Source organism: Nannobrachium achirus (genome assembly GCF_963921795.1).
Source record: "Nannobrachium achirus genome assembly, chromosome: 14".
Classification (NCBI taxonomy): domain Eukaryota; kingdom Metazoa; phylum Chordata; class Actinopteri; order Myctophiformes; family Myctophidae; genus Nannobrachium; species Nannobrachium achirus.
Genome location: NC_137821.1, coordinates 48,320,597 through 48,346,238, shown reverse-complemented (window position 1 = coordinate 48,346,238; position 25,642 = coordinate 48,320,597). Strand labels below are relative to the sequence as shown.

At 43.2% G+C, this 25,642-nt stretch overlaps 1 protein-coding gene across 1 annotated transcript in view; it reads left to right on the top strand.

Annotated features, from left to right (window-relative positions):
• Positions 1 to 210: 210 nt before the first annotated feature.
• Positions 211 to 25,642, top strand: part of LOC308298092 (uncharacterized protein) — a gene marked incomplete at both ends in the record, with an annotated part of 31,354 nt that continues 5,922 nt past the window's right edge. Inside the window, 9 exons of the mRNA XM_080741649.1 lie at positions 211 to 360; positions 10,312 to 10,416; positions 10,996 to 11,038; positions 11,597 to 11,675; positions 11,969 to 12,066; positions 13,313 to 13,427; positions 15,572 to 15,719; positions 16,583 to 16,678; positions 18,287 to 18,450. Of these exons, the coding sequence (XP_080597775.1) occupies positions 211 to 360; positions 10,312 to 10,416; positions 10,996 to 11,038; positions 11,597 to 11,675; positions 11,969 to 12,066; positions 13,313 to 13,427; positions 15,572 to 15,719; positions 16,583 to 16,678; positions 18,287 to 18,450 (998 nt within the window). The remainder of the gene's footprint in view (positions 361 to 10,311; positions 10,417 to 10,995; positions 11,039 to 11,596; positions 11,676 to 11,968; positions 12,067 to 13,312; positions 13,428 to 15,571; positions 15,720 to 16,582; positions 16,679 to 18,286; positions 18,451 to 25,642) is intronic.

Sequence of the window (25,642 nt, the reverse complement as noted above, 5' to 3'; positions counted from 1 at the left end):
GAGAGAGAGAGAGAGAGAGAGAGAGAGAGAGAGAGGGGAGAGAGTGACAGGCTCCCTGGAGAGAGCATGTTGCTGATGATGATGATCAGTGTGGTGCTGGTGTGAGAGCGCTGTGTTGCAGCTTGGATGGACCGCACAGCCTCTAAATGGATTTATTTAAAAGATGCCTGCATAGCATGATGCTGCTGTGCTGAGGCAGTGTGACTGAGGATGGGAGACCACCAGCACCAGCAGCAGCAGCGGAGGAGAGGGAGGCTGGGCAGCCTGGGGACCGCGTCCAAGCCCCGGGTCTCCAAGGAGACCAAGCTGAGGCTGCGGGTGTTGTTCCTGGATGACAGCGAGCGCACGTTCCAAGTGGAGGTAAAATATAATGAACGACAAGTGAGAAAGCCTATCCTTACCTCCCCCTGACAGTTTTACTGTAAACATTGATTATTATCTGTTTTGTTTCCATTGTGCTTTCTTGCAGGTCTAAGAAATCCTATTAGCAGACCTTAAACCTGAACTGTGCGGTCCTGTACTATTCCTATGTGAACTGTTAATAAAGTATTCAATCTATCAATCAATCAAAGAAGAGAGAGATTTGATTGAATTGAGGATTGCCTACTTCACTAACAGTTTGCTAAAACCCACAGTGGTTATGTAACGGAGGTGATCCGAACCTCCCCACCCGGCTTCGAACCCGGGTCTCCCGCGTGAAAGTCCAATATCTTAACTATTACTCCAAAGGGATATCCCTATGGAACGAGAGCAGATACTAGACTTTTGAGGCTTCAGGCTGGGGCTGCGACTCTCTCCGCACACTCACCCCCCTTTGACCTCCTCCTACGGGGAAGCCCGGATCCGGGTCACGGCACCAATGTAACGGAGGTGATCCGAACCTCCCCACCCGGCTTCGAACCCGGGTCTCCCGCGTGAAAGTCCAATATCTTAACCATTACTCCAAAGGGATATCCCTATGGAACGAGAGCAGATACTAGACTTTTGAGGCTTCAGGCTGGGGCTGCGACTCTCTCCGCCACAGTTAGATTATACTATGATGCTAACACAAAAAGCCCTGAGGGCTTGTTTCCATTGTGGTCCTAGATGTAGGCTATTCAATTCATCAAGGCATTTAAAGACACATACTGTAGGCCAGTGGTTCTCAACCTGTGGGCCGGTCAGGACCCCCAGAGGGGTCCCAAAATTATTTTGGGGGGTCCCCAAATGTTAAGCTAAATGTTAACTTTGTTTTCTCATTCAACAGTAAACAAACCAACATAAAAAGTGTAGGGTATCTGCACATTTCTAAATTGACAATTTAAGGACTTTAAATACTCTTTTAGTACCTCTGGTCAAACATTGGTCAAATTGTCAAATATTAGAGACTGAAATTGTGCCGCGAGGCGTTGTGAGCATGTAGATCGGCTATTATGGAATAGATCGAGTCAAACCAAATGTAATGCCAACTCCTACAATTCCAAGTGCTTGTGCAGGGTGCGGGTCCCCAGTTAGAATATGATTATTTTGGGGGTCACAGCCTGAAAAGGTTGAGGACCACTACTGTAGGCAACAATAACACACAAGAAATCATCAACACCCTTTTTGTTATGTTTATTGGTGATGTGTATTCACAAGATCTGGTGATGTTTATTCTGCAATGTCAATTCTCTTTATATAACCTATATTTTGTAATTTATACTTGTAGCCTACTCTATAGCAGTGGTTCTCAACCTGTGGGTCGGGACCCCCAGGGGAGTCCCTAGATGATTTATCTAATGTGAAACATTATTTTCTCACTCAACAGTAAACAAACCAACATAAAGTTTTAAGTGTATAGAGGGTATGCACATTTCTCAAGTGACAATACCTCTAAAATGCGTAATTAAACTTTGGCCAAATTGTCAAATATTAGAGGCAGAAATTGTGAAAATAGACGTTGTGTGGGGGGGGGATCCGAACTGAAAGGCGATTTACAAGCTCACAGGCATTATGACGTGGGCTTGTAGTCTGCTGTTAACTATCGCATTGCCACGTGCAAGTGATAGTTTTCTTACTCCTTGGTGCTATCATCCATCATTCAATTTGTCTCAATTTCAATTAGATGTTGACTGACCAATGGATGGGTGGATTGGTTGTTTTGATTGATTGACAGCAGTCAAGGGATACAGTTATTTGGAGTGTGCGTGTGCGTGCGTGTGTGCGTGCGTGCGTGCGTGCGTGCGTGCGTGCGTGCGTGCGTGCGTGCGTGCGTGCGTGCGTGCGTGTGTGCGTGCGTGTGTGCGTGCAGGCGTGTGTGTGTGAAACACCTCCATTATCTGTGCAGATATACTTTTCTTGTCCGGGAGCCTTGCGGCCCTGCCGCATCTGTGTGTGTGTGTGTGTGTGTGTGTGTGTGTGTGTGTGTAGGTGTGTGTGTGTGTGTGTGTGTGTGTGTGCGTGTGTGTGTTGGAGAAAGAAATATATTTTCTCCTGACCCCAATCTTTTTCTCCCTCCTGGGCAAAAGGCCAATTAGCCCTGAAAAGAGAGGAAGATGGATGGACGGATGAATGGACAGTTGGATGAACAGGACATCCCATACTGTACACACATGATGTAAAGAACAGATACACATGATGTACAGTATGCTACTGGACATATAGCCTGTACATCGGTATATCACCCTACGTGCACTAAGAGTTGTGTCATGATTTGTGGATCCTTCTGTCTGAGTCTCCGTGTTTTCGCCCTGTGAGGTGTACCTTTGTTTGTATTATGTTATTATTTAAGTAAAGCCTTCGTTAATCTGTCCTCCGTGGTTTCCTGCCTCTACTTTGAGTTTGAGTTCTGCATTTGGGTCCATACACATCCGGGTTCCTGACAAGTTGAGGCATTACATTTTGTATAACACGGTTTCTATTGTGAAAATAGCAGATCTACATGCTCACAACAATGCCCAATCTGAGCATGTAGATCGGCTATTTTCACAATTTCAGCCTCTAATATTCGACAATATGACCAATGTTTAATTAGTAATGTATTAAAAAGTCCTTAAATTGTCACTTCAGAAATATGCAGATATATGCACTTAAACTTTATGTTGGTTTGTTTACTGTTGAGTGAGAAAACAATGTTGCACATTAAGTTAATCATCTGGGGACGCTCCAAAATAATTTGGTCCTGACCCACACTGGCCTACATCATGTCTTTGATGAACATGGAGGCGTGTGCGTGTGTGCGTGTGCATGTACACACACACACATACACACACACACACGCATGTTTAGAAACATGGGGGAGGCTGTGGCTCAGGAGGAGGAAGAGCAGGTCGTCCAATGATCCATGGGTCAGCGGTTCGAAGCCCGGCTCCTCCTGTCAGCATATTAAAGTGTCCTAAATGGGCAAGACACTGAACCCCACATTCTCTCCAATGAGTCGGTCAGTCGGTGCTAGCTTGCCACCATTGGTGTGGGAAGTGAGGAAGCTGGTGATATTTAGTAGATAAAAAATATAATATTATTAATAATAAGATGACTAAAACGAAATGAAATTTTATTCAAAACTCTATGACCAAAAACAGGCCCATCGAGGGCCCCCCAATTGCTACGTAGTTCGCAGTTAACTATGAAAACCGGCAACCACCACAGGCTGGCAACACATTTCTGGTCGGTCACCCTTTTCCTTTTCCGTGTAAAAATGCAGGCCATGCTGCCTGCTCAGGCTCCTCCTCTGGCAGAGGAGAAGAGCTCATTCAGGAAACGCAAATGTGTCAGATGGATTATTTTTCCTTTGTGGCAACAGAAAGAGCAGGGAATTCTAGGTCACTCTTAAATACCTAATTAACGCTGTTAATTTTTGGGAAATGTAACTGGTAACGATCCTGCTATATTGCAAAAGTAACTCATTAAGTTACTCCGTTACCACCAAACCTAACAGCGCTACGTAACGCCGTTAGTTATAACGCCGTTACACCCAACACTGATCTCCATATATGGAGCTGGTCAATACCTCTACATCTGACCTCACGGACTCCATATATGGATATAGCTGACCTGTTCTGACATCAAAGTGATGACTCGACCAGCTCAGCAGAAGGATATACATGCCAAAGCACCCATGTGCACGAGCCCATGTGCACGCGCCCATGTGCAAGCACCCATGTGCTCGACCTCACCCTTTAGGTCGAGGTCACTTCTCGCCCTTAGGGTGTCTTACTAGTGTACAATGTGCTATATGTACACCATGTTTGAACAGAGTTTATATAGTCCAGTTGTTCTCAACCTGAGGACTGCGGCCCACTGGTGGGCGGTGAGGATGTTGCAAGTGGGCCCCCTGTACATGATGTACAAGTACAACCTGTGGACGTGATGTACAAGACTACAAGTACACCTATACAAGTACAACCTCTGGACATGATGTACAAGTACACCTGTACAAGTACACTCCCTGGACATGATATACAAGTACACCCCCTGGCAATGATGTACAAGTACACCCTGTGGACATAATGTACAAGTACAACCCCAGGACATGATGTACAAGTAAACTCCCTGGACATAATGTACAAGTACAACCCCTGGACATGATGTATAAGTACATCCCCCAGCTATAATGTAAAAGTACACGCCTGGACATGATATACAAGTACACCCCCTGGACATGATGTACAAGTACACCCCCTGGACATGATGTACAAGTACACCCCCTGGACATGATGTACAAGTACACCCCCTGGACATGTACAAGTACACCCTGTGGACACAACGTACAAGTACAACCCCAGGACATGATGTACAAGTACACTCTGTGGACATAATGTACAAGTACAACCCCAGGACATGATGTACAAGTAAAATCCCTGGACATAATGTACAAGTACACCCCCACTGGACATGATATACAAGTACACCCCCTGGACATGATGTACAAGTACACCCCCTGGACATGATGTACAAGTACTTCCCCTGGACATGATGTACAAGTACATACCCTGGATATGATGTACAAGTACACCCCTATGACAGTAGTATGTCACTCTATGTACAAGTACATAAATGGTGGATGTAATATAAAACCTTTCTCCAGAGCACTTTCTACGGGCTCACATTCACACACTGGTGGTGGAGGCAATGATGCACCAACCTGCTCATCAAGATCAGCAGCAGTTATAGGTGATGTGTGTGTGTGCGCGTGTGTGCATGTACGTGCATTTTTTATGAACTTGATAACCTTGTGGTCAAAGTTAAGTGAGATTGTGTTTCCTGCTTGCATGCGTGCCTTGTGTGTGTGTGATGCACACAAGAGATGCACACACACAACAGCTGTGTGCGATTAGAGAAACAGACCAAACCGGCTATCAACGCGGACAAGTAACCACACCATCTTTAGCTTGATCTCATGTTGCTACGCACCGCTCGCACACACACACACACACACGCACACACACACACGCAGTTGCCCGCTGTGGTGATAAACATAGATGCCGGGTTGTCAGGGCTGTCTGTGTGTGTGTGTGTGTGTGTGTGTGTGTGTGTGTGTGTGTGTGTGTGTGTGTGTGTGTGTGTGTGTCGCCATAGCAAAGGGAGCCTCACAAAAACGCCCATCTACCCCCTTGACATGATAATTATTATGAGACAGAGACACAAGAGAGAGAGAGAAGAGGGAGAGACAGAGAAGAGGAGGAGAGAGAGAGAGAGAGAGAGAGAGAGAGAGAGAGAGAGAGAGAGAGAGAGAGAGAGAGAGAGAGAGAAAATGGGAGAGAGAGAGAATGGGAAGAGGGAGATGAGATAGTGAAAACAAATTGGCAAACAAAAATAACATAGGGTCAGATCGATATTGTGGTATTTGATGTAGTTCTGCTATTTTTGGCTAAAGTTCTCCAAATACGGACACTAGGGTCCATGTGGTTAATATAAAAAAGGCATATTTTTTTTCCTATCACACAAATATTTGGATCACCCCCTGTAGTAACTCTGGGGACCCCCTACGGGTCCCGGACCACCTGTTGAAGACCCTTGCATTAGAAGCACCTTTCCTGTCAAAACAGCTCACGCATCTTACTGCTGTGTTTGCCGATTGCGGTATACAGTACTTAACCCAGCAAATATGAGACTTCTTGTCATGATGAATTGCCAATAACCATGTTTTTACATTTAGTTTGGGTGTTTATAATCTGTGGGAAGTAATGTGTCTCTGATGTCTTGGTACAGAGTGGGCAGGCAGGTAGTTAGAAAGTGCAGCTCATCTTGTTATGTGTGCAGTGGGTGTATAGGCTGGTCTGTTGTTTTCTCTTGGGAGCCGCAGGCGGCCTTTCCTTTCTTGATCGCAAGGCTGCGTTCATTGAGTGCACACACAGTAGTCAAGGATTTCTTATTGGTCACAGGGGTTCCAGTGCTGATGTATTCTGCCATTGTGTATTCTTTGTTGAGTTGATCTGTCGCCGTCACTTTCTCTCTTTGTCTCTGTCTGTCTGTCTAGTCCAGTGGTCCTCAACGTTTTCAGGCCAAGGACCCCTTAGCTGAGAGAGTGATAAAGCAGGGACCCCCACTACATATTGTATAAAATTGTGTTGGAGATGAAAAATTATCATAGATTTCTTATAGACAGAGTAGACTCGTTTGACAGCACTATCATCAGTGTATGTTGTTGGTCTAATGTGTATGTTTAGACATTTAACCACTTGAACCATCAATACTTGGTCTGACTGCTCTTGTTTCCCTCTACACCAAACCTCTTTGCCAAGAATAGCAGATCTACAAGCTCACAAGAGCTATTCCTGTAGATTGGTTATTCTTGGCAAATGTTCCATATATATTAGGGATACAAGGGTTCAAGGGATCCCCTGTGGTAACTCTGAGGACCCCCTAGGGGTCCCGGACCCCCTGTTGAAGACCCCTGGTCTAGTCCATGAATTGAATACCAAGGACTTCCAACGTAAAAAAGACCGTAAAAAGACTTAAAGGACAACAATGGTTCATATTTTAGATTGTAATTAGAGCTTACAATGCTAAAGATGGGGGATGCGTACGCATTGGGGCAAGTGGCTAAATATGTCATTTTAGACACAATAAGCCAGCAGTTTCTTTATTGCTATTTACAGTAACACTGGCCCCCATAAGTCACATCCAACCATGAAAGGTTGCGTTGTATCTTGGGAATGGGCTTATTGTGTGTTAAATGACATATTTAGCCACTTGTACGCATGCCCCAACCACTGAAATAAGAATCTCTAAAACAATAGAAAGAAGTAAATTAAATAATTTTAACACTCATCTTTTATATTCTTTAATTACAATCTAAAATATGAACCCTTGTTGTAAAAAACTAAAGTTGTCCTTTAATTGGGATGTTCCTTTTAGGCAGGGTGTTTAACTGTACTTGTACTGTATTACATTTCTATTGTATTTTGTCTAATAAAATAATCAATAAAAATGTCTGTCTGTCTGTCTGTCTGTCTGTCTGTCTGTCTGTCTGTCTGTCTGTCTGTCTGTCTGTCTGTCTGTCTGTCTGTCTGTCTGTCTGTCTGTCTGTCTGACTCTATACCTCTCTGTCACTGTCTTTTTCTCTGTTTCTCTTTGTCTCTCTGTCTCAGAATAAACTTCATTTTGTCACATCACAGGGATTCGCAGGTGCAAAGAAGATGATGTGAAATTCTTTTTTTTTTTTTAGAAAGCAGAAATGGAAAGAAGTGGGAGAGCAAGGCGTAAAATGACACAGTAAAGAAAAAATATATAAAATATAAATATGTCCTTTTAAACTTGAAGTACAAAGTTATTTTCAGTCAGTTCTAACCAAAACGGCTATTATCTCAACATTTTCCTCACAACATAATCACTAAAATATCGTCACTGTCGGGCAGAAACCTTGTATCTCCAAGTTTCAAATGTGTATGTCTTTTGGGTAAAGCAAAGCCCTGCTTCATCATACAAAACTAGTGAAAACAGCCGATCTACAAGCACACAACGCCTCGCGATGCGAGGCACTGTGTGCTTGTAGAATGTAGATCTGCTGTTTTCACTAGTTTAGTACATTTTATAGATGATAAATACAAAACGAACGGTTTTGGACATACAAGGTTTCCGACAACGAAAATATGCTATAAATATAAGGTGCGGGGATTTAAAATTATAATGTAGGGGTGCCTCAGATTAAAAAAATATTTATGGGGTGCCCTGAGACAAAAAGGTTTGGGAACCCCTGGCATAGAGTGTAGATCAGCTATTTTTATGACCTTTTCCGACTTCAAAGTTTAAATCTACCTATAAGACGGATTCAGCTTTTCAATGGAAATGAAGTGGTTTCTTGCCATTTGTGGGTTTCTGCCAAAATACGCTCCATTCTCCATGAAAATTAGAGAGGCAAAAAAGGGAAATAAACGTGTGGAAAAAATGCAGTAAAGCCTGTATGTACAATGTACCTGAGGATATTAGACCACATATATGGTGATACCTTTCATAGGTAGAATCCTCATAGACCCACCATCAACAGATCATACATTTAACTTTATTTTAGGAACACAGATTTACTAAAGAAATTTACTTTTTGAAATAAAACATAAAACTCAGTTGAGAGACATTTCTGCTGGCTTGTGACTTTTTTTGTAGGATATTATATTTTGTCGCTGGAAAAAAAAAAGTAACCCAAGTTACCCAAGTTACTTTTTCTATGTAACTTGAAACTTTATAAGTTATATTTCTCCAGGGGTATAACTTTAACTTGATCAAGTTACTGCCATGGTGAGTTACTTGTAACTGTACAAGTTACGCTTTCAAAGTAACTTCCCCAACACTGCCCACCAGGGAAAGTAAAGTCCATGGCCAGCCTGGTAACAGGGTGTTGTAGCATTAACACATCGGGTGCCCACGTGGTGTCTACGCGTCAATCTCTTTGATCTTTACGAGTGCCCAACGACGTGTTTGACGCGTTGTACAGTAAACTATACTGTACTGTAGCTACTGCACTTGGCTACCGCGGTGATGAAACAACTCCATTTCCCAACATGCAGCGCGCAATTACGTCACCCGGACGTGCTGTGTGGCTCGTTGACTTCCTGTTTACCGGCTGCACAAAAATGCTGTTTTCTCCGGATTCTCTTCCTTTTTTCATTTTTTTCTCAAAACGGCAGCCTCTTCTACATGCCGTAACACAAACACTGTGGCTTAGAAATGATAAAAAACGGTCCTGACTGAAAGAAAAGATTTTCGCGAAATAAACAGGACATACTCAGATTACATTTACTCTGATTACTTTTCTCGCCAGTACTCTCGCCGGTAGGTAAAATGACGCGTTGCCATGGGCACCAGCAAATAAGACGTCAGAGATCACGTGGGCATCCGATGTGTTAAGGTCTTTGCACACTGCTGCGTTTTTCGGGCCAAATATCGGAGTGAATTTCGGAGTGCGTGAATAAAAAAATCAACCTCACGTTATGTCAATCACGTTTGCTCACTGCCGCCCGTTTCCTATTTATTTTCGGACCAGGGTTGATTTTTTCCGATTTTCGCAGCTGTTGCACTGAGTCCCTTGCTCTCTCTCTCTTTCCTCTCTCTCTCCCTGGCCTCCAGCTTTCGGATTTCCAAAACGCAACGAAAACACGCAGTGCAGTGTGCAACCACCTTTAGTCCGACTGTCCATTGTTCCAAAGTACCATTCGTCTGATGGAACACATTATAACTATACTGTTGCCTGCAAACCTAACCTACATCCAACCCTAATATGTCTAACCCTGACCTTAACCCTAACCTTAACTTCATAGAAATGATGCCTAAACCTACCATAACCATATCCTCACAAAAGACTATGCCTAACCTTAACCTAAACGCTAACCATAACCTAACAAAAAACGATGCCTAATCCTAAGCTAGGCCATCCAGTGGTTTAGCTCATATCTATCAAATAGATGTGAACAGTGTATAAGTGTTAACGGTATCAAGTCTCCATACCACACTTGCTCAGTTGATGTCCCCCAGGGATAAATACTAGGACCAATTCAGCTCTCTCTCTGTTTATAAACAATCTACCTGATGTGTGTAACAGTGCACGTGTCCAGGTGTATGCAGATGATGCTGTTATACTTACCCATGGCAATGCAGAGGTGTCAGCGGTGAGTCAGGCCTTGATCAACAGTCTGTTGGTATTCTAATGGTGTCTCTCTCTCTGTTGCTGTGTTTGTCTGTCTCCTCTGTCCCCCTCTGTCTCTGTGTGGTACTGCGGGTCCCCCTCTGGCTGTGTGTGGTACTGTGGCTCCCCCTCTGTCTGTGTCCGGTACTGCGGGTCACTCTCTGTCTCTGTGTTGTACTGTGGGTGACGGCTCCCCCTCTGTCTGTGTGTGGTACTGCGGGTCCCTCCTCCAGCAGAGTGTCCTGGGAGGGGAGTTCTACAACAAGGTGTGCGGTCACCTCAAACTCCTGGAGAAGGAATACTTCGGACTGGAGTTCAGACATCAAACTGGCAGCTATGTAAGGAACGTGCAAACACACACACACACACACACACACACAAACACACACACACACACATGCACACATGGACATCAAAGGGGGCTTGAGCCCCTGCCCTTTTATCTGTCCAGACCATGCATACCATGCATGCAGTTCATGTGAAAACTCTCCTGAGCTTTGTAGATATCCATGTCATTATGCTCTCCAGTATTGGCTTGATTATGCTAAGTCTAGAAATTTCGAACAGTCCCTGCATGTACAACGTACTCTTCTACCACTTTTTGTGGTCACATGTTCAGATACTGGATTCTGATTGGCTTAAAACAGTGGTAAATCAGTCAACAACCATGAGTTGGCTCATGGACCCCGCCCACTGAAACAATTAATGATTGTAACTAAATAACCTTGCAAGTTACAACTGTGTTTTCTTTCATTTATATGGTAGAAGTGGTAGAAAAGCAATTTACCATTCGAGCTTCGCCTCGTGCCACAACCCTGAAACAGTGGTAAATCAGCCAACAACCCACTCCCTCTCTTGGTAAATGGCTTACATCATATATAGACTATGCCAGACTAATGAATAGCTGTGTCTTTCAGGTGTGGTTGGAGCTACTGAAGCCCCTGGCTAAACAGATCACATGTAAGTCAAACCAACCAATCTTCACAACAACCACATCATGAACCCCACTGTAGCATCTCTTTTCTAGACATAAGAAAATAGAAAAACAAGAAAGTCTGGCGGAGATTGATTAACATTCGACAGACATTAATTTGTCTTGGCTTTAAAATAAGAGAATATTGACAAAAACAGGCGTTCTACTATCTCACATGGTTGTGAGCTTGTAGATATTTTCCGCTATTGACATACAGGAGATAATTGTAAATATTTGTTAATATCACTTCAGTTTCACTTCATCGAATATAGAAGTATCCCACCTCAGCTGTCATACCCTGGGTCCAGTGGGAAAAATAAAAGTTACTTTTAAATTTAAATCCATGAATGTCTCTTTGTCTATCTGTTCTGGTTATTATGTTGTTAAATTACAGTAAAATAACTACAAATGCAAAATGTAAAAAAATGGTCACTTTAACAAGGTAGGTCCTATTATAATTATACTGGTATGGCAACATGTTGCCATACCTTAGCTTTTTCTGAATTGACGCCACTTCTTTCTCTCTCTCTCTCTCTCTCTTTCAGACACCAGTGATCTATTCTTTAGGTTCATAGTGAAGTTTTTCCCTCCAGACCCCGGCCAACTGAAGAGAGGCCTCACCAGGTAACACTGTGTGTGTGTGTGTGTGTGTGTGTGTGTGTGTGTGTGTAGGTGTGTGTGTGTGTGTGTGTGTGTGTGTGTGTGTGTGTGTGTGTGTGTGTGTGTGTGTGTGTGTGTGCGTGCGTGCGTGTGTGTGTGCGTGTATGTGTGCGTGTGTGTGCATGCAGTATGATGTTATTTCATGGATTTGCTACATTTTGTTGCACAATTATATTCCTCTCTGAGTGTGTGTGTGTGTGTGTGTGTGTGTGTGTGTGTGTGTGTGTGTGTGTGTGTGTGTGTGTGTGTGTGTTTAGGTACCTGTTTGCCCTGCAGATAAAACAGGATCTGTCTAACGGCAGCCTGACGTGCAATGACAACAGCGCCGCCCTGCTGGTGTCTCATATACTGCAGTGTAAGTAGAGAAATGCGGTGCTACTGTACACTTACCAGAACCACTGTTAGAACACACCTCTCCAACAACTGCATAATGATACAGGTTCCAAAGCAGCCAATCACATGGCAGCAACTCAGAGCATTTAGGCCTGTAGACATGATGGTCAAGGTCAAGGTAAACTTTATTTGTCCACAAGGGAAATTTGTCTTGGGCTTTCACCCCTGTTACAGCCACACACAAAACATCAGTAACAAAATACATAGTAGTACAGAAATACATGACAGAGGGGGGACACAACATTACACCGTGCACAGTGATTAATCAATACTCTCAGTCAGTGCTGTTTCAGAGCCTCGTTCAACAATTTAGTGGAAATGGGTACAAATGATTTTTTTAAACCTTGATGTACTTCCACTTAGGTTCACTGTGCCTTCTTCCAGAAGGTAGAAGTACAAACTTCCCATGTAACACATGGGTAGCATCACCAATTATTTTCTGAGCCTGCCTTAGTGCCGCCTGCTCCTAAATAGACTGCAGAGAGGGGAGTTGTCTTACTCCTATAATCATCCCTGCAGTCTGAACCAATCTCAACAATTTGGACCTCAGTTCCACTGAGAGATTTCCGAACCAAACTGTAATGCCAAATCTAACCAGTCTCTCCAAGACTGCCCGGATAGAACACTAACATAAACTTTTGGTCTACACCGTGAACCCTCAGACGGCAGAGGAAGTGTAGTCTTTGCCTTAGTTTACTACAGAGACTGTCCACATGTGTATTCCAAGCTAGTGAATTGTCAATATAAATGCCCAAGTATTTATATGAAGAAACCTGTGAGATGGCCGAGTCATGAATGACCACAGGCCTGTGGTCACCAACGCTCATAGGATCAAACACCATCTCCTGTGTCTTCCTAACATTGAGAACAAGGTAGTTGTCATCACACCAACTGACAAACCTCTGTACCTCTAGAAAATACTCAGCTAAATCCTTATTCTTATCCAGTAGTGCTAAGATGGCAGTATCATCTGAGAATGTAATAATGTCAAGACCATCTGCTGCAGTTCAAACCCAGCATCCTAGGGTAGATACCCTCAGGGCTTTCTTTTTGCACGGGCATATTCGTCTGGTTTCCAGGCTATGCTCTACTGGGATTGTCACACACAAGCAACAATGTACTGTATACTATATTGAGGACCTGTAAATAATGTGTTTACAGCAGAGCTAGGGGACCATGATACTGTATATAATGTGTGTGTCCTACAGCAGAGCTAGGGGACTACGATGAGGACCTGGACTGTCATCATCTGGAGCTCAAACACTACGTCCCCAACCAGGAATATCTGGACCACAAGATTATGAAGTTACACAAGAAGCACAGGTACTCCCACCCACACGCATTGATTGAGTACTTTATTACAAGGGTCTTCAACAGGGGGTCCAGAACCCCTAGGGGATCCTCAGAGTTACTATAGTTAGGGGCTCCTCCAAATCTTTGTGTGACCGACACTTTTTGAGCGGTGCAAACCGCTCCTACACGTGGCTGTGCGTGTGACCGTAGCCTTTTTCCTCAGCGTTTTGCCATAGTAAAATGTGTGTGCGTAGCATCATGTTTGTCTAGTGATGTCATATGTCGTATGTCTGTAGCCTTTTTCCTCAGCGTTTTGCCATAGCAAAGCGTGTGTGTGTAGCATAGCCAGTACATCCTAGACTTTAATCCTAGTCTGAAGATGTTATGCAAGCACGACCACCGCTCACTTCACATTGGGTGTGATTTTTTCATTCTTTTTTATATTAACCACCTAGAACCTCCTACCGTTGTACGATCGTACCTGTGGTGGAGTTGTTAAACTTGGGCTTCACTGATTGGCCAAACTGTCCATGATGTCAGTGTCGCTGAACCCATATAAGCGGTCGCACGTACACTAGAACTGCATCACGTCCCAGAAGATCTGAAGGAATCTATTTTGGTCCGCAGTATATTGGTGCAAGGAATGTTGCGGTGGAGCGTTCATCTCAACCACAAACCAAACAGTGACTTTCGTCATGCTGCCGTTGCCATGGGGAACAAGCTGTACTCCTTTGGAAACGGAAAAACGTACAGGGCTCATATCGATGTGTTTGTCTTCAACACAGTGTCTTTAGTCTGGAGGGAGTTGACTCCCGTGACACCTGGAAGAGGAGGGCGACACCTTGAGGTTCCGTTTAGGCGCTACGGCCACACAGCTGTGCCGGTAGGAGATATTGTATACATCTGGGGAGGTCGTAGTTACGACACAGGTTACTGCAACGTGCTTTATGCATATGATGTCGACGACCACACATGGTTCCAACCCAGGGTTTCTGGGACTATTCCAGAGGGGAAGATCTACCACTCAGCCTGTGTGTTGGGGAATGTCATGATTATACATGGAGGATGGACCAAGCTGACTGCACGCACTCTTGACACCTACAAGTTGGACACCACCACAATGGTCTGGTCCTTTATTGACACCAGAGGAACACCTCCACCAGCTTCAACATGTCACTCTGCCACCATCATCGGGACAAAGATGTTTGTATTTGGGGGCTGGAGGGGGGTGGTCCTGAATGAGACGTACTACAACAACATCAGAGTGTTTGACACAGAGACCAACTGCTGGATGAAAACACCTTCTGCAAGGCATCGTCCAGAAAGACGCATGAGCCATTCAGCCTTTGCCTACAATGGAGAGTTGTACATATTTGGTGGTGAGAACTCTAACTCTCTCAATGATCTGTGGAAATTCAATCCAGAGATCTTCTCCTGGAAGGAGGTGAAGCCCAAGGGGAACGGCCCGTTAAGGATGACTAGGGGCTGCTGTTGCATGATGGGAGATCGCGTCATCCTCTTTGGAGGAGACAGATCAGATGGGCTGTTTATCTTGGACCTGAGTCCTAGTCTGAAGACAGTATGTAAGCTGGCAGTTATTAAGTACGGTCTGGAGCAGACTGGACTCCCACAGGACATCAGGTGGGAACTGGCAGCCATGACGAAACAAACAGCGAGGCCAAAGAAAAAAAAAATGTGTGGCATCTGAAGTCTCAGTTGGAACTGTTACCCCCGCGACCCGTTTCCGGATAAGCGGTTGAAGATGGATGGATGGATGGATCATGGCAGAAGTGGCTGCCATGATGAAAAACAAACGAACAAAACAAAACTAGGCTACACCTACTGTACAAAATTGATGAGGAAAAAAATCTGATTAAAATGATTTAAAAATAAATAAATAACACAAAAGCTATTGACTTCCATCGGATTTTTTTTTTCAACCTCGACTTTCTCTGGTGGGAGTCGACTTGTGTAATGAAGTCGACTCAGTCGACTTGTCGACTTTTGACCCCATGCTCATAAACGGCTGTGAATGAATGAATGAATGAATGAATATTTATTTTCGTGTCTTGTCAAAAGACTCATCCCTTAGTAAGGCATTCATTTCCAGAAACCCATAAAAAGTTGAACCATGGAGATAGCAGGTTCCAGATGTCCTCTCCTCTCCTCTTCAGAGGGGCGTCCCCAGCCGTGTCAGACATCCAGCTGCTGGAGGTGGCCAGGAAGCTGGACATGTACGGCATCAGACCTCACGCTGCACACGACGGGGAGGGCATGAGGATCAACCTGGCCGTCACTCACTCTGGAGTCCTGGTGTTCCAGGTAACCTCACGTCACCAGACTTCCCACCTATAGGAGGAAAGCCTGGTATTCGTTCTAAAACTATCTGTGGTTCCGTTGGTTGGTTTCCGGTTGGAGTCGCATTGTTTTTGTTCCCCACGTAATGCGAATCAATTAGTTTGTTCTCGCTAGTCACGCTACGAGTTAGAATAAAAGATGAACACACCAAACAATTATTATGGCAAAAGAAACAAAACAATTATACCAATTTAAAGTCCCACACCCATTCAGAAAACCCCTGAAATGAAGATGAGAAAAAACAAGAAAAAAACAAGGGCAACTTTATTTTTTTACAACAAGGGTTCATATTTTAGATAGTCATTAGAGAAAAGAAAATATGTGTGTTAAAATGTTTTATCATTTTAGTGATTCTAACTATTTGATTTGCATGCATGCCCCCAGGTTGGGTGCTAATAATAAGCCCATTCCCAAGATCTACCACAATATTTCATGGCCAGATGTGACTTATGTGGGCTGGTGTAAATAGTAACAAAGAAATCGCCAACTTATTATGTCTAAAAATACATATCTAACCACTTGTACGCATGCCCCCAACCACTGAAATCAAAATACTAAAATCGCTAAAACAATAGAAAGAAGTAAATGAAAACATTTTAAAACTCATCTTTTATTTTCTCTAATTACAATCTAAAATATGAACCCTTGTTGTAAACAAGGGTTCATATTTTTTAAACAAAGTTGTCCTTTAACTAAATTTTAAGACCAGATACTTTTCTTCAATTTGTCGTTTGTAATAGCAACTGAGCAACTTTTACTTTTAGTGGAGTAATATTGATCAGGAGTACGTCTATATTTTGACTTGTGTGGTGTTTCTTGGCTTTCAGGGAAACACCAAGATCAACACGTTCAGCTGGGCCAAGATACGGAAACTCAGCTTCAAGCGCAAACACTTCCTCATCAAACTGCACGATAAGATCGGGGTGAGGAGCTAAAAATACACACACTCAGACAACACATACCTGGACGACATGCACAGAAGGAAGGAGAAAAGAAAGACAACTAAAATGTTAAACCTCAATTATGAACTAGAAATACTGTTCCCACGAAACAGTGTGGGCTCGCTCGTGACTATTCTGCAGTGTGCTAACTGTCATGTGAAGCTCAACCAATACTCCAGCTAACACCACTCCCAGATTGTCCGCACCTCATTGGCTAAGGGCCCTGCCTTTGTACTGTCTGGGACGGAACTCACACGACGGAACTCACTATTTATAAATAATGAGGATAACATAGTTTCCTCGCCTTTCAGGTGAGCCCACAATTATCCCAGACTAAGGATGTCTATTAGTCAAATCTTATCTGTTTTAACTAGAGATCTGCTACTTTTGATAGTCTACTTTTGAATTTGAATTGTGAAAAGTTACAGTTTTGGACATATGAGGTTGAGAAATGATTATTGCGAACCAAAGGTCACAGTAAAGTATGTAAACCGGCACATCCTGTCAGTAGGTCCGTAACACCTCAATGTCTATTGCTGACCTCAATGCCTACGGCTGACCTGCCCACATACTGTATGGAGACTGACCTGCCCATATATAGATCCCTGATGTCATGGAACCTCCATATATGGAGCTGACCAACACTGACATCATCAACTCTACATCACACGGATCTCCATATATGGCTATGGCTGACTCATTCTGACACCACCAGGATGACTCCCATATCTGTGAATGCCAATATACAAATACATGTCAGTCTAACCACTATGCCCGCACACTGAGGGGCTCACATGCGGAAAAAGTGCTTTTATTGCACCAAATACAGGTTGTGACGATTCGAGCAACCTGCTCTTCTTCCGACAGCAGGTTGCTTGAAACGTCATGACCTGTATTTTGTGCATTTTCGCATGTGAGCCCCTCAGTGTGCGAGCGTTTTTATTGTTGTATCTACTCGTCGCTCAGCACCTGTCCAACTTGGGTCATGGATGTGCAGGTCATCTCCCTCTTTTCAAGTCTAACCGATATGGAGATATGGGCATATTCCATGTACCGTATTTTCCGGACTATAAGGCGCACTTAAAAGCCTTTAATTTTCTCAAAAAACTACAGTGCGCCTTATAGTCCAGTGCGCCTTATATATGGATCATTCATTGACATTGACATTCCCTTTAGCACAGCTCCATCTGTTGGATGCATAACGCAACGGTAGTGTCTATTATGTGCGCCTTAAAGTCAGGTGCGCCTTATATATGAAAACAGTTTGAAAATAGACCATTCATTGACAGTGCGCCTTATAGTCAGGTGCGCCTTATAGTCCAGAAAATACTGTATATTATACATGGATCTCCATATGGGTATTAGGGATCTCCATGGGTAACTGGTCCGACATATATTAATAAAGGATAAAATAAAATAAAAGTCCATTTATGGGTATTCCCAGATGGTGCCCTGTTAGGGGAACCACACTAACAGAATCCATTATGGCCAAGACAGATGGCCAAGACAGATGGGCGAGGTCGCTTATCGCCCTTAGGCGTCGTACTGGTATGTAATATGTGTGTTTGGATGTATGTGTGCATGCTGCAGCCCTCTCATAAGGACATCGTGGAGTTCTCCATGGCCAGCCGTGACGTGTGCAAGTCCTTCTGGAAGGTGTGTGTGGAGAACCACGCCTTCTTCAGGCTGCCCGAGGAACTGCAGCCCACGCACACAACCATACTGTCCTGCAAGGGATCCAGCTTTAGATACAGGTACATGCACACACGCATGCACATTGGCATGACCGTACAATATAGTACAATTTAAGACCGCTTAAATAAAAAAGAAAAGCTGAAAAAATTCAGAAAAAATTGCAAATAATTGCCAGTTTACAAGTTGTAGATTGTATTTTTTCCAATGCTTGACGCTGGTGCGTGTATAAATCATTGCGACCTTCAGGTCGCATTTACTATCAAAACCTCCACCGGCTGTCTGTCCGTCCATCCGTCCGTCAGTCAGTCCGTCAGTCTGTCACGTCACGTCACGTCACGTCACGTCACGTCACGTCACGTCACGTCACGTCACGTCACGTCACGTCACACTTTTGCCCTACTCATATCTCCGCCATCGTTTACCCTTTCCATGTGAAATTTTCCACACACACTCCTTGCCTGCCAAACCACAACCTTCAGGACCCCCGGACCTCCACAGACCCCCAGGGACCCCCTGCTACCGCCACCAAATAGTGCAAAAATGACCAAATCAACCCCCCAACTGGGCTGCTCTCGGGGAATTCCCGGGGACCACCGACTCCTGCTGCTCCAACAGTCCTTCACCTTCATTGGTTTAACTTTCCCCCGCCCCCTCCCCTCATTGGCCTAAACTTTATTTGGCTATAATCATCAACCGTTTGTCGTACAAACTTGTGGGTGGAACCAATGCCACTTACAGGCCTCTTTGTGTATACTGTGACCTGATGGTCGCTAATCTCCCAATTAGGGAGTCTTATAGTGCAGTGGCTTATACGGAGCGGATAAAAGCGCCAATTTTTTATGGGCCTTCTTTATGACCTACTGAAGGATTTTAGATGGGTAAACAAACATACATATTCAAAATACCCCTATAGTGCACAAAAGTTATCTTGATAACAAAAACTGCAAAAAACGCCTATACTAAAAGAGGGTTAATTCTTGCCATGTGTCCTCCTGCTGCTAGTTTTTACATCATACTTGCACAGGGTGTCTACAGGTAGTGTCTTGACATCCCAGAACAGCTAGAATGCCAATATTTGATTCCATTATGAATCATTTGGCTTTTAAATAAGTCCTCATTATAGGCGGAAATAGAAAAAAAAATAGATGATGTATTTTGGATGATGATTCAAGACAGCACATGAAGTATTATCCATCAAACCTTTAATACAATCATACTGTTCAAACTCTACTGATTGAGACCTAAACTAAAATAAATGAAAGGGAAGAAGGATCGGGACAGGTCAGCTGGGGCGCGCGAACAGCCTGACATCAGAGTTGAGGACCAAGGGCCTGGATGACCCTCCTTACTCCACTAAGAAGTAATCTGCAAGGGAGACAGGCAAGAAAGAGTGTGTTGTCACAATTTAAACAAATGGACATGTATATTTATGTGAAAACTTGGTGTATTGGTGTACGTTACTGTACCTGCATGGTGTCTATTTGCGGCAGTTGCATTTGCAAAGTCCAGAACAATCAAGATTTGCATTGCTGCATTTACAACTGGAACAGTCCCCTTTACACACACATTTTATCAGCTCTCTTCAGGCAATGGAGACCTCAGGTATGCTTATCCACACTGGCACCCATGACCCTGATGCATCCTTGGTCCAGCCAAAGTCCATTGGAGAAGGAATCGCTTGCTGTGTGTCTGTGCTGGTTGCCCAGATTCCTGTCTGAAACACAGCCCATTTTGCATGCTGAAGAAGTTCATCCTGCGTGGGAGGTAGTCTATCCATCGGCCGACTCTCTTGACAGAAGAGTTCCTTCCTTGTTTGATTGGTGGAATTCAAAGGACTGGCTTTATTGTACATGATCACAGTCAGTCTTTCAAGCGTCTGGAAATGCTCAGAGTCAACATTTAGTTCCTGGAATGGATGCTTTGCCAGGTACGCAAATGCTTCTGTAGCAGCAGCATCAACAAGCCAGCAAGGATCACGATGACATCAGTGTCCACAGTTTGCACAAGATCCGTCGCAAGATCATAGGCTTTCCAGGCCTTCCAAGCTGACTTCTTGCCTTTTCCATTGAATGCAGATGTTGTGTCACAGCCTGAATATGCATGGAACATAAGCAGACCTCGAGATTTGGGTTCCCCCAGGCTTTTGCAGATGTGGTTTATGTGATAAAACCGGAATCTTTTTCCCATGCCAAAAGCCACATAGATGTCAGTCAAGGGTTGAAGCACCACCAAATAGTTAATAATAGTAAGATCAAAGAGTTCAGCTGGCCACCAACCAAAGCTGTATATGTTACATCAGGCCAAGCGATGTCAGGACAAGCTTTCGGTTCCAGTAGCATGATGGAATGTTGCAACCATGAGGAGGCAGACACAAGGATTGTGGTTCATCTACAACATGCACTGAAGCATGGAGCAAAGACGGATCTTGTTCGAACTGTGGACACTGATGTCATCAGTTTACAGTTTACAGTTTAGGCATTTAGCAGACGCTTTTAATCCAAAGCGACTTACAATAAGCAGATACAAAACATCACAAGATAATATGTCAGTACATCAACAGCAATATAACAAGTGCAAATGGATATCTATCTAGAAAAAAACACAATAAAATCAAAGTTCTAAAAAAACCTAAATACAAATGCTAACTATCTTCATGTATGGTCATCGTGATCCTTGCTGGCTTGTGATACTACTGCTACAGAAGCATTTGTGTACCTGGCAAAGCATCCATTCCAGGAACTACATGTTGACTCTGAACATTTCCAGACGCTTGAAAGACTGACTGTGATCATGTACAATAAATCCAGTCCTTTGAATTCCACCAATCAAACAAGGAAGGAACTCTTCTGTCAAGAGAGTCGGCCGATGGATAGATAGGGCTGTGTTTCAGACAGGAATCTGGGCAACCAGCACAGACACACAGCAAGCGATTCCTTCTCCAAAGGACTTTGGCTGGACCAAGGATGCATCAGGGTCATGGGTGCCAGTGTGGATAAGCATACCTGAGGTCTCCATTGCCTGAAGAGAGCTGATAAAATGTGTGTGTAAAGGGGACTGTTCCAGTTGTAAATGCAGCAATGCAAATCTTGACTGTTCTGGACTTTGCAAATGCAACTGTCGCAAATAGACACCATGCAGGTACAGTAAGGTACACCAATACACCAAGTTTTCACATAAATATACATGTCCATTTGTTTAAATTATGACAACACACTCTTTCTTGCCTGTCTCCCTTGCAGATTACTTCTTAGTGGAGTAAGGAGGGTCATCCAGGCCCTTGGTCCTCAACCCTGATGTCAGGCTGTTCGCGCGCCCAGACCCTTGGGCTGTAATCTAGCCCTGTTTTAGGGATTCGAACTTCGGGGGGGATTTTCCGAACGGACCATCGAACCTTCGATGGTTCGTTCGATTGAATAAAAACCGAACAATCGGACCATCGAACCATCGAACGTACTGTACCTTTAACCAGCTAAAACAGTGTAGGAAATGTGTTAAATGCGCTGTTTTATCCATTGAAAACGCGTTGATGCGTGACCGCATTAACACCTAGGCTAACACTTGGAAAATCCAACCCAATCGGAGAAAATGTTGCACAGTTTGTTGACGAACAGGCTCAATGTATAGCGGAGTTGCACGGATGATGATTAGACTTGGTGACTGCATCGGAGCGTGTCGCGTTCGGGCTGAACTGGTCTCGATGTAACAACCCCAGAAATCGCATTATAGATCCTTTAGGGATTTGCAATGAAATCCATCTTTGCTCATGCTTAGGAGAAAGGCTGTTTAATCTTTGGGTGCGTGGATGGGTGTTCGCTATTCGGAGGACAAACAAGTCCGTCTCTGCCCAGCTGAGAGTGCTCTCACTCTACTGTCAACAAGCGTGTGTCAGCGAGGCTGGTTCGCGGCCCCAAGAGGAGCGGAATTGGAGCAGAGGACGGTACTTGATCGCTCCAAGCTGTTCTGGCACATTTTATAACTACTTTAATGGTCACCAGTAACTGTTAGTGTTTACCGGTAGGCCTAACTTATTTCGTATTTGGCTATGTCTACTACTGTGATATTCTGAATAGGCCTATCACATTCTGATAATGAACGAACGTTTGAATCCCCGAACGTTCGCTTGCAGCCCTAGCTGACCTGTCCCGATCCTTCTTCCATTTCATTTATTTTAGTTTAGGTCTCAATCAGTAGAGTTTGAACAGTATGATTGTATTAAATGTTTGATGGATAATACTTCATGTGCTGTGTCTTGAATCATCATCCAAAATACATCATCTATTTTTTTGCTATTTCCGCCTATAATGAGGCCTTATTTAAAAGCCAAATGATTCATAATGGAATCAAATATTGTCATTGTAGCTGTTCTGGGATGTCAAGACACTACCTGTACACCCTGTGAAGTATGATGTAAAAACTAGAAATACTGTTCCTTCGAAACAGTGTGGGCTCGATTCCAACCCAACAAATAGGATACTTTAAGGTACTGTAAGGTACAGTACCCTACAGTATTGTACTGTACCTTACTATACTGTACTGCACCTTACTGTACTGTACTGTACTGTACCTTACTATACTGTACTTTACTGTACTCTACTGTACTTTACTGTACTCTACTGTACTTTACTGTACTCCACTGTACCTTACTGTACTTTATTGTACTTTACTGTACTTTATTGTGCTGTACTGTACCTTACTGTACTTTACTGTACTCTACTGAACCTTACTGTAATTTTACTGTACTCTACTGAACCTTACTGTACATATTCTATGTGTTCTAGAGGTGTATATTGAGTGCATATACTGTAGGTTAACAATCCCAGATCACATCTGTCCTCCACTATGTCTATAACCAAGGCGTTCTTCTATGTGGCCACTCCAGACTGAGGAGTGGAGCATGACTTTTATTGTGTTTGTGGATCTGATTTGAAAATGCATTGGTTGTGATATCTCCCTGAAAACCAACAACAACCACTAATACGGCTGATTGTCCCTGCGGGTTCTAGGATATATACTGTAAATCCCATTGCCCGGGATCCTAAAACCTTATTCTTTTTAAGTAAAATTTCTAAAACACTACAAAACATGTCTCAAAGACAAATACAAGCAAACGTCTCCACAGTAACACAGTAACAGTTGTTTGTGTGTGTGTGTGTGTGTGTGTGTGCGTGCGTGCGTGCGTGCGTGCGTGCGTGCGGGCGCACATTGTAGATCAACTTCATAGCAGTATTAAGTGGTCCATCTATGTTTTTTATTAATAATAAAATCTGCAAAGTAACAAGTAACTGAGGCTGTCAAATGCTGTATTTATAGTAGAGTATATGTAACAAAAATGGAAAGTAGAGTAAAAGTACCTCAAAATTGTACTGTAGGTACAAGTACTTGTATATACTAGAGTAAATGTACTTGGTTACTTTGCAGCACCACAGAACAGCCAATGACAGACAGGCCTTTAATCACAGCTGTCTCAATCAGTAGAGTGGAGAGGGACATTTATAGATATTTGTAGTTTTAACTCAGAATATATACATCACAAAGCTTAGATATTTGGATCAAATCAGAGAGCAGACCTGTGTGAACGCAATGATATAGATAGCATATCTGAAGTGTGAACACTGCAGCCACAGCGCCTTAACATAAACATGGGTCTATTATCCTTCTCTCCACTCTGTCCCCACTCACTAAACCCATTGGAAATGCATTGGGTGCTTAAAGTTAAACATTTTTATTTTTTTATATTTATCCTACAAAACATTTCAAAACCAAAAATACAAGCACACTTGTCCTCAGTAAGCTGAACACATAAAAATTTGAATGGTGTTGAAAGGTGTAAGCGTTTAAGAGATGAAGCGCGCCAAAGTTTTGAGGAGATACTGACTAGTATATAAATATAGAAATAAACTAGAAAGACTGTTCCTTCGAAACAGTGTGGGCTCGCTTCCAACCCAAAACAATAATAGTAAAAGTGTCAAGTTCCCAGGCAATGCTCTCTTTCATTTTACTGACGTAAAATGGTAATGCAAATACAATGTAGACAAGCAGTGTTATTACATGAACTTAAAGGACCAGGTCACCTTTGGGACAACCAGATCTTATTTTATTGTTGTGTGGGGACACGATCAACACAATGTTGAGTTATTTTTTGTGTTCAATCTGTGTTTTTAGATATTTTAATATTTCAGTATGCTACAACTGGTCATATGATGCATTTTGCATCATATGATGCATGAGATGATGCAATATCATGCTACAAAGCATCATATGACCAGTTGTAGCATGCTGAAATACTAAAATATCTAAAAACAAGATTGAACACAAGAAATTACAGGATTGTGTTGATCGTGTCCCACACAACAATAAAATAAGATCTGGTTGTTGTCCCAGAGGTGACCTGGTCCTTTAACGGTATGGGGGGTATACGTTTTAGCATGAAAATATCCACCTGTTTCCGCGAGAATTTACTGTAGCATTATGTGTGGGACACATCCGGAGAACAGCAGACATACAACCTCACACCACCTGCACAATGCACGATGGGACGTTGGAAACGTGTGGATACTACCATGTTAAGTGCCAAGCAGGAGGCACATGCTCAGCAAGGTTTACTTAACTTACCGAATAAAATTTATTCTCATTTTCTGAAAATAGCACATCTACAAGCTCATAACGTGTCACATTGTATGTCAGATGCACAGTGTGTGGTTACTGTATGTTTTGTATTAATACAATCTGCAGGAGATACTACTATGATAGATAAATAAAGAAATAATTAAGATAACAATAAAAACAATGTGGACGGGTAAACAAACAAGTTCGAGACCAGTAGCATGTTGAGAACTGAAGTTATGGCTCTTTAAAGCCCGGCCATTTGGGAATTCGCAATGCTCCCCCTGGAAACAGCTCAGGGACCCACCAGAGGTCCCCGAACCACACTTTGGCAACCAGCCATGGACCCCCTGGAAACCTTTCAGGGACCCTCGGGGGTAACCGAACCACACTTTGGGAACCAGCAATGGACCCTCAAGGACCTCCAGGTTTCCCTATGTTTTGTATTAATTCTAAAATCTGCAAAGTAACAAGTAACTGAAGCAGTCAAATACTGTAATTGTAGTGGAGTATAAGTAACAAAAATGGAAAGTAAGATATGATGAAAACATAATAAAAATGGTGTCATTCTTTAGTGCTGAATTGTGCCGTAAATTTTATAATTTGTGCTGCTATCATTATTGAGATATTCTACACGACACCACTGTT